We start from the raw sequence: 14,788 nt of genomic DNA on the forward strand, positions 1-14,788 counted from the left end.
AGATGAATGAAGAAACTACAAAATGGTCATATGACTTTCCTACATCAATAGACTATCCCCATGCAAACGAACGTGGCTCAGTCACTGGTCAATTAGTGGTCCATGCAAGGTAATTTTATACTATTAGGTCATTTAAAAAATAATTACATGTAACAATAACCTGACAAGAATACACGGAACTAGAATTTGAAGCTAATTGATTCAGGGTTTTAGTATTTTTAAGTTACGTTATTGGGTTCTAAATTGATGCTTTGTATATTTTTAATGAATTTCTTTAGACAAATACAAGGTACATACCAAAGTTATTGGGTTTGTCGAACCCGTAACAGGCATGCTAGCTCCTCCCCCGTTGACAGAGGCAAAGCTACATTATCTTAAGGATGGTCAATTCGTCGAAAAATTACAGTGTATATAGGTAAAATATTACTAGGTTTTAGAGGTATATAACATATATATATATATATATATATATATATATATATATATATATATATATATATATATATATATATATATTAGGCAAATTATACTACCCATATATTAAATACTTTTTGACGGGGAATGTTTTTTTTTTTTAAAAAAAAAAAATTGAACACCCTTAAAAAAAAATTTAATTTCGCCACTGCAAACTGATAGTGTAAATACTTTACGCCGTCAACGTATATAAGTTGAATCATTTATAAGTTGTTTTATTAAAGAGTTTTTATAAATGTCGTTTAGGTACATAAACGAAGATCTTTTTCCTGCAAAAAATGCATATATTGGACTTGCTAATCCTGGAGTTCTAGGATCTTGGCAAAGTGAGACCAAGGTAATGCCTTTTTATCAATATTTTCTATATATAGAAACTTGCGTTAGTCCCGCCAATATTGCTGTATTTGTAAATAATAATTCTGGGAAATATAAGTTATCGTAATGAAACAGTAATTAATTCGAGCCCACTGAATTCACAGTGTTTCCTTAAGGAATTTAATCCCCTCCTAATACCCAAGGTAATAGATTATTTCCTTCCAGGATAGAACGAATCGCACACTGGTGTAGCGGTACTTCAAACCCCAGTGTTTCAGCGAACACAAAGTTCGGTAGCAAATCACACTTACAGTTCTTTGTTTGAAGTTAAAACAATGCAGAACAAAGGAGTAGAAACTCAGAAAATCGTATGGAAATGCTGAGAGGAAGGAGTGCAATATATAGCCAAAGTTGAGCGTTTTCAGTTTGGTATTTTTTATTCTTCAACAGCTGCTGCACATATTTATAGCAGTCAGCTTTGAAGATGAACGACCCTCCACCCTCCATGGTGGAGCATGCACTAGCTTGTTTGTGGAGCAAGCACTTGGCCATGGTGGGAAGAGCATTAGGCGGCTACTATTGCAGCTGGTGGTCAATACACGGATTGGAACATATCCGTTATAAATGCGGATAATCTTACGTTAATATTTACTATTAACAAATAAATTTGGTCCAAAAAATTAATCAATTAATCGATCATTTGACCAAATCCGAATCCGAATCCGAATCCGAAGCCGAAGCCGAGCCGAACAGAGCGAGCGACGATGACGACGGCGCGAGGCTTGCTTTCTTCTTAACTCTTTAAGAGCTACAAGACGAGCAATTATATATATACCCACCAAAAAAAAATTTCTCTTCCAATATGGGACAATGTCTCATTGTCAAGAGGGGGAAACTTAAAATTTTACTCAAAAATTTTATTTTTTCCTCCATTTCCCATTCACTTTTATTTTAAGACTATTTCATCTTAAATAACAAAAACCTCAACAATCCCCCACATGAATGGGGAATGGCTATATCACGGAAGTATGCATGGAAAAACTGTGTGATTTGCAAGCAAGGATTAATCGCATCTGGATAAGTAAGTTTCCCTTTGAACTTTCCGTAGTGAACTTATGTCGGATATACTCGGTCAATCGGTAGATTTGATATCTTTGAACCGTCGATCTTTGGTGTATACCTAGACAAACATAAGTCACACAATCAACCCTTAACCGTCTTTGGTTCTCATTGTTGTGTTCGTTTCAGCCATGAACACCGCCTGGTTTCATAAGTGTGTAGAGAACTGGCCTTACAAAGTTCTCCTTGAAGCGGCTAACACTTCACACTTACATAGGTGATTCCTAAACGTGTCATCCTGTAGATACACTATTTGATATACCCCGTATCAAATTTAGAAATTATTAAAAAGCCTTAATGCTTTATCCTTGGTACTGAACATTGTCTCATTACGAGAACGGACTAAAATTTTATTTGACAATGTTTAACCGTCATTAATGACTTTGTTTGATCTCCTTGAACCTAGATCTTGGGATCTCCAGTCTTCTAGGTAGAGTTACCGCCACAATGACTTGTTCTCGGCCATAGCCCCATTGCCCTTGATGATTTCTCAACTACCTCTCTAGTTAGGCCTTTTGTAAGTGGATCCGACACATTATCACTTGACTTTACATAGTCAATCGTGATAATTCTTCTAGAGAGTAATTGCCTAACGATTTTATGTCTTCGTCGTATATGACGAGATTTACCGTTATACATAACGCTCCCAGTCCTTCCAATTGCTGCTTGAATATCACAATGTATGCATATTGGTGCCAACGGTTTGGGCCAAAATGGAATGTCTTCCAAGAAATTTCGGAGCCATTCAACTTCTTCACCGGCTTTATCTAAGGCTATGAATTCAGCCTCCATTATAGAGCGGGCAATACATGTTTGTTTGGACAACTTCCAAGATACCTCTCCTCCACCAATAGTGAATACATATCCACTCGCGGACTTAGAATCAGTTGAACCGGTGATCCAATTTGCATCACAGTATCCCTCAATCACCACAGGGAATTTACTGTAGTGCAAGTCAAAGTTCTAGGTATGTTCTAAATATCACAAAACTCATTTCATTGCCATCCAATGAGATTGGCCTGGATTGCTCGTATATCGACTCAGTTTACTTATAGCACAAGCTATATTTGGTCGTGTACAATTCATAATATACATTAAGCATCCCAACACACGAGCATAATTCAATTGTGATATGCTTTGGCCTTTATTCTTTGCTAATGCAAGATTCACGTCAATTGGAGTCTTTGCAACTTTAAAGCTCAAGTGCTTGAATTTTTTAAGTACTGTCTTAATATAATGAGATTGTGACAATGCCAGACCTTGAGGAGTCTTATGGATCTTAATACCCAGAATTAAATTAGCAACTCCCAAGTCTTTCATATCGAACTTGCTATTGAGCATACGCTTAGTAACATTTATATTGGCAATGCCATTACTCATTATCAGCATATCATCCACATATAGGCAAACAATGACTGTGATTTGGAACATTTTTAATGTACACACATTTATCATATTCATTTATCTTAAAACCATTTGACAACATTGTTTGGTCAAATTTTGCATGCCATTATTTGGGTGCTTGTTTTAGTCCGTAAAGAGACTTAACAAGTCTACATACCTTCTTTTCTTTACCTGGAATCACAAACCCTTCAGGCTGTTCCATGTAAATTTCTTCCTCCAACTCTCCATTTAAGAAGGCCGTCTTAACATCCATTTGATGAATTTCAAGACCATACACTGCAGCTAATGCTACTAACATCTGTATGGACGTAATTCTTGTAACTGGAGAGTATGTATCAAAGTAGCCTAGACCTTCTCGTTGTCTATACCCTTTGACTACGAGTCTTACCTTGAATTTATCAATAGTGCCATCATCTTTGATTTTTCTCTTAAAAATCCATTTAGAACCCAAAGGTTTATTTCCAGGAGGAAGATCAACCAATTCCTATGTATGGTTGTTCAATATGGATTCTATTTCACTATTGACTGCCTCTTTCCAAAATAATAATTCGGAAGAAGTCATAGCTTCTTTAAATGTTTGAGGCTCATTCTCCAATAAGAAAGTCACAAAATCTGGTCCAAATGAAGTAGACGTTCTTTGACGTTTACTACGTCTTGGATCCTCCTGATTACATATACTTTCTTTTGTTTCTTCTCGAGGTCGTTTAGATCCTTCACCAAACGACTCACATTCCTTTTTATACGGATATATATATTTTCAAAGAGCTCAGCATTATCTGATTCTATAACCGTATTATTATGAATGTCGGGATTTTCTGATTTATGAACCAGAAATCGATATGCTTTACTATTTGTCGCATATCCTATGAAAACACAATCAATGGTTTTCGGTCGTATCTTTACCCTTTTGGGTTTAGGAACTTGCACTTTTGCCAAACACCCCCACACTTTAAAATAATCCAAGTTGGGCTTCCTTCCTTTCCATTTTTCATATGGAATGGATTGTGTTTTACTATGGGGCACTCGATTTAATATTCGATTAGCCGTAAGAATGGATTCCCCCCACAGGTTCTATGGCAAACCAGAACTTATCAACAACGCGTTCATCATCTCCTTTAATGTGCGATTCTTTATTTCCGCAATCCCATTAGATTGGGGCGTGTAAGGGGCTGTTGTTTGATGAATAATTCCATATTCTAAACATATTTCTTCAAAAGGAGATTCATATTCACCACCTCTATCACTTCTTATCATTTTTACTTTCTTGTTAAGTTGCGTTTCAACTTCATTTTTGTATTGCCTGAATGTGTCTATTGCTTCATCTTTACTATTCAGTAAGTAAACATAGCAATATCGAGTACCATCGTCAATAAAAGTTATGAAATACTTCTTTCCACCGCGAGATGGTATTGACTTCATGTCACAAATATCTGTGTGAATTAAGTCTAAAGGATTTGAATTCCTTTCAACTGACTTATAAGGATGTTTAACATACTTAGATTCCACACATATTTGACATTTTGATTTTTCGCATTCAAACTTGGGCAGTACTTCCAAGTTAATCATTTTCCGCAAGGTTTTATAATTGACATGACCCAAACGTACATGCCATAAATCATTTGACTCAAGTAAGTAAGAAGAAGCTGAAATATTATTATTATTTTCCACAACCATTACATTTAGATTGAAAAGGCCCTCGGTGAGGTAACCTTTTCCTACAAATATTTCATTCTTACTTATGACAACCTTGTCGGACACAAAAATGCACTTAAAACCGTGCTTAACAAGAAGTCCAGTAGAGACTAAATTCTTTCTCATTTCGGGAACATGAAGGACATTGTTCAAAGTCATGACCTTGCCAGAAGTCATTTTCAGAAATATCTTCCCATATCCTTCAACTTTTGCTGTTGAAGCATTTCCCATATAAACTGTCTCTTCGGGTCCAGCAGGAGCATAAGTAGCAAAAGCTTCTCTAACTGTACAAACATGGTGAGTGGCTCCAGAATCAAACCACCACTGTTTAGGATTTCCCACCAAGTTACATTCAGAAAGCATGACACACAAGTTATCAACATCATCATGCTTTACTACCATGTTTGCTTGACCCCTTTTCTTGTCTTTCTTCGGAGCACGACACTACGTAGATTTGTGTCCGATTTTCCCATAGTTGTAGCAGTTTCCACTGAACCGCTTCTTGCTTGGGTTGTATTTCAGAACAGAAGCCTTCTTCCTCTTTTTGTTATCTTCAACAATATTTGCTCCCATTATTGTTGAATTTCCACGGCCTCTCCTTTCAGCAGCTTTATTGTCCTCTTCGATTCTCAACCGAACAATGAGATCTTCAAGGGACATTTCCTTTCGTTTGTGTTTCAAATAATTTTTGAAGTCCTTCCACAACGGAGGCAACTTCTCAATCATTGCTGCTACTTGGAATGCTTCATTGATGACAAGACCTTCAGCAAGTAGATCATGAATAATCACTTGCAATTCCTGGACTTGGGTAATAACAGACTTGCTATCTACCATTTTGTAGTCCAAAAATTTTGCGGCAACGAATTTCTTCATCCCGGCATCTTCAGTTTTATATTTCTTTTCAAGCGCATTCCACAATTCTTTTGACGTCTCCACGCTACTGTATACATTATACAGATTATCATCCAGTCCGCTAAGAATATAATTCTTGCATAAAAAATCAGAATGCTTCCACGCTTCAATCACGAGAAAGCGTTCATTCTCTGGAGTTTTATCTGGTAGATCAGGAACATCTTCCTTGATGAACTTCTGTAGACATAACGTAGTTAAGTAGAAGAATATCTTCTGCTGCCAGCGCTTGAAATCAATCCCGGAAAATTTTTCGGGTTTTTCTGCCGGGGCCAACGCTGGTGTTCGGCTTGTCGATGCGTTGGCAGTCACCGTCAGAACAACTTGGTTTTCGCTTTCAGTCGTCATTTTTTCTGTAAAAGAATGACACAAACAAACATTTAATAAACATTTTCAAACTGGAGTAAAAATCACGTAGATTTTAATCTCCAACAAAATGCTACGAAGGCTTTACTCTCCAAAACGGGAGTACACAAAATCACAAAGGTTTTAGTTTGCAGAATAATAAGAATAACACAAATACAGAAATAAATATTAAATTCCTTAAGATTGTTAGTCCCACAAATATTATTATATTTGTAAATAATAATTCTGAGAAATATAAGTTATCGTAATAAAACAGTAATTAATTCGAGCCCACTGAATTCACAGTGTTTCCTTAAGGAATTTAATCCCCTCCTAGTACCCAAGGTTTATGGATTATTTCCTCCCAGATAGAACGAATCACACACTGGTGTAGCGGTACTTCAAACCCCAGAGTTTCAGCGAACACAAAGTTTGGTAGCAAATCACACTTACAGTTGCTTTATTTGAAGTTAAAACAATGCAGAACAAAGGAGTAGAAACTCAAAAAATCATATGGAAATGCTGAGAGGAAGGAGTGCAATGTATAGCCAAAGTTGAGCGTTTTCAGTTTGGTGTTTTTTATTCTTCAACAGCTGCTGCACATATTTATAGCAGTCAGCTTTGAAGATGAACGACCCTCCACCCTCCATGGTAGAGCATGCACTAGCTTGTTTGTGGAACAAGCACTTGGCCATGGTGGGAAGAGCATTAGGCGGCTGCTATTGCAGCTGGTGGTTAATACACGGATTGGAACATATCCGTTACAAATGCGGATAATCTTACGTTAATATTTACTATTAACTATCACAATGTATGCATATTGGTGCCAACGGTTTGGGCCAAAATGGAATGTCTTCCAAGAAATTTCGGAGCCATTTAACTTCTTCACCGGCTTTATCTAAGGCTATGAATTCAGCCTCCATTGTAGAGCGGGCAATACATGTTTGTTTGGACGACTTCCAAGATACCGCTCCTCCACCAATAGTGAATACATATCCACTCGTAGACTTAGAATCAGTTGAACCGGTGATCCAATTTGCATCACAGTATCCCTCAATCACCGTAGAAAATTTACTGTAGTGCAAGTCAAAGTTCTGGGTATGTTCTAAATATCCCAAAACTCGTTTCATTGCCATCCAATGAGATTGGCCTGGATTACTCGTATATCGACTCAGTTTACTTATAGCACAAGTAATATCTGGTCGTGTACAATTTATGATATACATTAAGCATCCCAACACAAGAGCATAATCCAATTGTGATATGCTTTGGCCTTTATTCTTTGCTAATGCAAGATTCAAAGGAGTAGAAACTCAAAAAATCGTATGGAAATGCTGAGAGGAAGGAGTGCAATGTATAGCCAAAGTTGAGCGTTTTCAGTTTGGTATTTTTTATTCTTCAACAGCTGCTGCACATATTTATAGCAGTCAGCTTTGAAGATGAACGACCCTCCACCCTCCATGGTGGAGCATGCACTAGCTTGTTTGTGGAGCAAGCACTTGGCCATGGTGGGAAGAGCATTAGGCGGCTACTATTACAGCTGGTAGTCAATACACGGATTGAAACATATCCGTTATAAATGCGGATAATCTTACGTTAATATTTACTATTAATAAATAAATTTGGTCTAAAAAATTAATCAATCAATCGATCATTTGACCAAATCTAAATCCAAATCCGAAGCCGAAGCCGAGGTCGTTATACATAACGCTCCCACCCCTTCCAATTGCCGCTTGACTATCACAATGTATGCATATTGGTGCCAGCGGTTTGGGCCAAAATGGAATGTCTTCCAAGAAATTCCGGAGCCATTCAACTTCTTCACCGGCTTTATCTAAGGCTATGAATTCAGCCTCCATTGTAGAGCGGACAATACATGTTTGTTTGGACGACTTCCAAGATACCACTCCTCCACCAATAGTGAATACATATCCACTCGTGGACTTAGAATCAGTTGAACTGGTGATCCAATTTGCATCACAGTATCCCTCAATCACCGTAGGAAATTTACTGTAGTGCAAGTCAAAGTTCTGGGTATGTTCTAAATATCCCAAAACTCGTTTCATTGCCATCCAATGAGATTGGCCTGGATTGCTCGTATATCGACTTAGTTTACTTATAGCACAAGCTATATCTGGTCGTGTATAATTCATGATATACATTAAGCATCCCAACACACGAGCATAATCCAATTGTGATATGCTTTGGCCTTTATTCTTTGCTAATGCAAGATTCAAAGGAGTAGAAACTCAAAAAATTATATGGAAATGCTGAGAGGAAGGAGTGTAATGTATAGCCAAAGTTGAGCGTTTTCAGTTTGGTATTTTTTATTCTTCAACAGCTGCTGCACATATTTAGAGCAGTCAGCTTTGAAGATGAACGACCCTCCACCCTCCATTAGCTTGTTTGTGGAGCAAGCACTTGGCCATGGTGGGAAGAGTATTAGGCGGCTGCCGGTGGTTAATACACAGATGCGGATAATCTTACGTTAATATTTACTATTAAATATCCGAAGCCGAAGCCGAAGCCGAAGCCGCGAAGCCGAAGCCGAGAGCAGAGCGAGCGACGACGACGACGACGGCGCGGGGCTTGCTTTCTTCTTAACTCTTTAAGAGCTACAAGAAGAGCAATTATATATATACCCACCAAAAATCTTTTCTCTTCCAATATGGGACAATGTCTCATTGTCAAGAGGGGGAAACTTAGTCTCATTGTCAAGAGGGAGAAACTTAAAATTTTACTCAAAAATTTCATTTTTTCCTCCATTTTCCATTCACCCTCATTTTAAGATTATTTTATCTTAAATAACAAAAACCTCAACAACTTGAATATATGGTTAATTATCAGTAACATTACATTAAAAAAATTCTTATTATGCTGTTTTATTTATTTGTTATTGACAGGGTTATCAATTTTGGACGCAAACTGATGATTCTGGTTATTCCAAGATAAGTAATGTTAGGCCTGGAATTTATGGCGTTTATTCCAAGATAAAATATCAAGAGCTGTCAAATAGGCAGGTTGGGACGATTTTAGGTGGGCCAAAATGGGCTAAGTTAATAAATAGGTGGGTCATTGACTTGCCCAAAAGTTATTTGGGTTAAGATGAACTGAGTCGAGATGTGCTAAATTTGGGTCATGGCCCAAATCGCCGAACTCTTACCAAACTTAAATGAAGAATAAACCTAAATAGCAATCCACCTAATTTCTTAAATTGAAAATAGCCGACGGATGTATAATATCTGTATAATTTATATATAATACATATATAACTGTATATAATCAATATATAATCTGTGTATACCGGCTAAAAAAAGTAAACATTGAATTTGGCGGGATTTTTGTGTAACAATCCCAACTTTAATTAATATTCGTTATTTTCTTATGAATTGTTTAATTACTAAATAAGACTTTTTTCTTTCAAACCAAAAATATATATTTTAAAAATATTTTGATAAAGTTATTCGTGGATCAATTTGGGCTAACCCAACTTTAGATGGACCGAAATGGATTGAGTCAAAATGAGCTAAGTTCAACAAAAGGGCCGGTCATTAACCCACCCAATCTTGGATGGGTTGAACGGGTCATGTTTTACGGGGCCAATTTCGACACTTCTACATATAAATTAGAACAGAGGAAGTACTGTACTATTTATGACATAATTTCTAACAAAGATTGATTTATTTGGTCCAACTCTATGGGAAATAGGCTTCCCAGATAGAACTGCTGCTGAATTCTTTATACCTGATCCATTGCCTGGTTTTCAGAATTATTTGTACATTAACACTACTATACATAAGTAAGCTTCTATTAAACCTAATTTTGTATCAATTTTTTTTTTTACAAATATGGAATTTCATAAATAAATTAATTTCATTATCATTTGTTACTAATTACAGGTTTAGACAATATGGTTTATGGAATCGTTTTGCGGATTTGTATCCTAATGGAGATTTAGTATACAAAGTCGGTGTTAGTGATTTTCGAAAAGATTGGTTCTTTGCCCATGTAACTAGGTGATTAGACAGTATAATTTCTTCGTTTAATATTTTTTTAATCGTGTATAATTGTATGTTTTAATATTTTTTAAAATTGTTTTATATTGCAGGAGAAATTTGGACAATACTTATGGACCAACAACATGGCAAATTTCATTTGATCTCACAAATGTGGATCCTAATGGCATTTACTATCTTCGTATAGCTTTGGCTTCTGCATCCTATGGCCATTTGCAAGTCTGTAACATCTTTTAGTTTTTAAAATTCATAAAGAAACAAATTATTGAAAATTTTGGAAAAAAAATCAAACGAGTTCAAGTTTCTAATTTTTATGCATTAATGGTTTAAAAACTATTTACACAAAATATTATTATAAGATAATTATATATAGTACTTTCTATTATTAGTATAGGTTGGTAACATAGTAGAAATAGTGCTATTATAACCGGTTAAATTATATTTATATTGTAAAAAAAATCTGTTTTCAGTCTACTATTTTCGTGACTGGAAACATATTTTTTTTACAATATCAATGTATTGTTTTCAGTCTATTTTTTGTGTCATTTCTTTTTTCCATACCAGTAATATTAGTATTATTTTTATATTTTTTTATTTTTAGATTTCTACTACTATATGTTGTTACTTTCGCTTTGATTATCTTATCATTTTATCTTCTTCTTGTTGTTGTTGTTGTTACTGCTTCTTTTTTTTTTCTTTCTTTGAGTCGAGGGTCTATCGAAAACACCATCTTTATCTTTACAAGATAGGGTAAGGTCTGTGTACAACTACCTTCCCCAACTTCCACGTGAGATTACGCTGGATTTGTTGTTGTTGTTGTTGTCTATTTTTTTTTTTTGTCCTTTATATTTCCATAACAATATAATAAAGATAATATTTTTTTTTTATTTCTACATCTATAGGTGTGGATATACACTCCGTCAAAACCAAGGCCATGGTTTGATACTTTACAAATTGGGCAGAGTAATGCAATAGCCAGACATGGAATTCATGGCTTGTATATGACCTTCGATATTCAATTTCCAGGGAATTTACTTCAAATTGGTAAAAATATAATATATTTGAAGCAAGCTTCAGCTAATGGTCCTTTTAATGGACTAATGTATGATTATATTCGACTTGAAGGACCTCCACAATAAAATTTTTGGAGACAGAGGAGGATTTTGATAATTAGAATTAGATAGATTTATTTTTAAAAGTGGGTATATGCACAATCAATTTTTTATTAGGTAGTCATTTTTTTAAAAAAAAATTTGTATTCATTTTTTTTGCGAGAATGGATATTTTTCTCGAGAATAATGTTTTGTTATCATAGCCTGATAAAATTTTCTCTGTTCGTTGGTAATCTTAGTTTTATTTGTTTGATTGTCTTCCGTTTATAATTATCTCTTAGCTAGTCTTCGCTTTATTAGCTTATTTGATTTGATACTTATTACTCCTTCTGGTCTACTTTAGTTGATTTTTTAATTTTTTTTTGTGATCCATAATATTTACTTTTTTTTGGATATCAAGAAGAAATTAACTTCTTTTTTTAAAGTTTCTCTTAGGGTAAAGAGCCTAGGAGTATTTGTTATATTTTTAATAAAATGTCATTTCTCGATTTTCTTGGTCAATATTTTTTTTTTTTTGAAAAGTTGTTTCTTGTTTGTACCATTTTTTAAAAGCATTTTTTTGGAAGAAAAAACTTGTTGAAAAGAAGTTGTTACTATCAAATGTGATGTATTATGTTTTAGAGGTGTAAATCTCTGTGTGTTTGACAGACAAATTCTTAAAGATGCACTTATATTACCTTATGTGTCCATTTTGGACCATGTATATAATATATTGAAATTTGACCTTTTTCTCAGAATTTTCCACAAAGAAAGTTATTTCAAATTATACTAAATACTAAAAAATACTTCTTTTGTGTTGGATTTTTAAAATAGGGAATATTTTTCACCAAGTAACATAGTGAGCTGGAGGAAATTTCTTCACTAAGTTTTAAATTTGAGCCTTAAGAATTGTAACGACCCGACTTGTCGTTTTAAGAATTAATGCCCCATTCAATGACTTAATGTCCCGGACAATTTCATAATATATATTATGACCCGCAGATGTAGTCGAGTTTGATTTTCGAAAGATTTAGAATTTAATTGAAAGAGAAATTCTCATTTTGAAGCTTAAATGGAAAGAGTTACCAAAGAGTTGACTTTTGAGCAAACGACCTCGGAATAGAATTTTGATGATGTCAATATCTTTGTATGGTAATTTTGGACTTACGCGTGTGTTCGGATTTGAATTTGGAAGTCCATAGAACAATTCGACGCGTTTTGGCGAAAATTAAAAAATAGACGATTTTCGAAAAAGTTTGATCGAAGGTTGAATTTTTGATAACGAGGTCGGAATCTAATTTTAAAAATTTAGAATAGGTCCGTTATGTCACTTATGACTTGTGTGCAAAATTTAAGATCAATCGGACTTGATTCGATAGGTTTCAGCATCGAATGTTGAAGTTGAAAATTTCATAATATACTAAGGTTTCAAGTGAGTTAGCACAAGACCTAACTTTAAACGATTATACCACTCTTGATATAAAGAGTTATATGGTGTATTACCTATCAAAAGAAAGGTCTATGTGTCTAGTTTCCAACGCTTTAAACCGTTCGTCATTCGGACATTCCTACAAGAAGTTATGACCAAATTACCAAAGGTTAGAATAATACGATTCTGTGACCAATTTTGCGATCGCAAAATCGTTATGCGATCGCAAAACTGCTTCTGCGATTGCAAAACTGCTTCTGCGACCGCAAAACTGGTCGTAGAATGGACCAGAAGAGCCCAGTTCTGGGCACCGATTTTGCGATCAATTTTGCAGCCCGCATACCCATTCTGCGGTCCATTATGCGACCGCAGACCTGCTTTTGGAGGGTTAATTTTCCTATTTTCATAACCCGACCCCATTTTAATAAATAGGCTTTGGGATTTATTTTGGGGCAATTATCTGAGGTTTTTTAGAGAGAAGTGAGAGTGTTCTAAAGAGAGGAAGTAGATAAAGTGTTTTGTTCATCAAGATCTTGTCCAAACTTTGAAATCCAACAACGAAATCTCACAAGTTCTTCATCTAAGAGGTAAGGTTCCATACCCTAGTTTTCAATTTCAAATTTGGGTAGAAGATGGTTGATTAGGAGTATGATTCTTGGGTATGAGAGTATTATTTATACATGTATATACCAATAAGATTTGTGGGAAGATTGTTGGGCTAAAATAAGTAAAGATTGGGTTGAGGAGTGAAGGAAATCTTGTAGAAGAACCTTGTAACTAAATTTGCACACCTAGTATTTGATAAAATGCTCAAATGAGCTGAAACCATGAAAATTTTCCTAATTATGGTTCACTTTTGTTATGCTTCTAAATAGATTGAAGTTGCAGGAATTTTTGGAACCTCGTAATAATGTAAGGAAGGCTCAAGAAAGATTGGAGTCGTCCGGAGGTCAATTCAAGCAAGAAGGCGATTTTGGAATATCGGCCTAACTTTAAAAAGACAAGTGTCTTGCTTAACCTCGAGTGGGTAAATTTTTCCTTAGGCATTGAGTCTTATGTGCAAATTGTGTAATTGAAAACCATGTACGCGAGGTGACGAGTACGTACTTGGTTTATATGTGCGAATTTCATTGATTAAAAATCCTTAGATGCCCTTATGTATTAAATTGGAAATTATTGGCACTTATTAAATCCTCTATTTGTCATGCCTAGATCCTTGTTTGTTGAAATTATTTTTATATGATGATTTGGTGTGATTGCCACCTTGAATTTATGTGAAATATATTTTGTTAAGATTTTGTACACATTATGGTCGAGTCATGGGCTCTTTATTGTGAAAAATGAATGTATTGTTGATTTCTGTGGCAAGTAGTGATATGTGAGCACTTGATGTGGAGTTGTTGAAATCATATTTACTTTGGGACTACGGAACGGTATTACGGGAGATCCCCTGCCCTGCATATTTACTTTGGGACTACGGAACGGTATTCCGGGAGATTTTCCTGCACATTTACTTTGGGACTACGGAACGGTATTCCGGGAGATTCCCCTGCACATTTATTTTGGGACTACGGAACGTTATTCCGGGAGATCCCCTCCTGTCTTACATATTTACTTTTGGGACTACGAAGCGGTACCTCTGGAGATTTCCCCCTGTCTTGCATATTTACTTTTGAGATTACAAGGCGGTACTTCGGGAGTGCCCTTTTGTTGATATTTTTCTATGGATGTACTTGCCTTTGGTTATTTTATTTTTCCGTAATTTATAAATTCTTGTATTTTTCGTGATGTATTATTTGACTTAATATTAAGTGTTTTGTATTTCTTGATGTATTGTGTTGACCTTGACTTTTTCATACGAGACTTTGAGGATTTATATTTTTGGGTTGTACTTGTTTTTTATGATTGAGTTATTTTAAATAAATTTTTTTTTTTAGTATGTTTAATTTAATAAATTCTATATCCAAATCAATAGTTTAGCTGATGCTTTATTT

General features: G+C 35.2%; 1 protein-coding gene across 1 annotated transcript in view; it reads left to right on the forward strand.

Moving 5' to 3' along the window:
• Positions 1-11,413, forward strand: part of LOC104112454 (uncharacterized) — a 16,938-nt gene extending 5,525 nt beyond the window's left edge. Inside the window, exons 8-14 of the mRNA XM_070176939.1 lie at positions 3-109; positions 721-811; positions 9,162-9,278; positions 9,933-10,057; positions 10,158-10,274; positions 10,367-10,493; positions 11,177-11,413. Coding sequence (XP_070033040.1) covers positions 3-109; positions 721-811; positions 9,162-9,278; positions 9,933-10,057; positions 10,158-10,274; positions 10,367-10,493; positions 11,177-11,413 — 921 coding nt within the window. The remainder of the gene's footprint in view (positions 1-2; positions 110-720; positions 812-9,161; positions 9,279-9,932; positions 10,058-10,157; positions 10,275-10,366; positions 10,494-11,176) is intronic.
• The last annotated feature ends 3,375 nt before the right edge of the window (positions 11,414-14,788 follow it).

This window comes from Nicotiana tomentosiformis, chromosome 5, assembly GCF_000390325.3.
Source record: "Nicotiana tomentosiformis chromosome 5, ASM39032v3, whole genome shotgun sequence".
Lineage (NCBI taxonomy): Eukaryota > Viridiplantae > Streptophyta > Magnoliopsida > Solanales > Solanaceae > Nicotiana > Nicotiana tomentosiformis.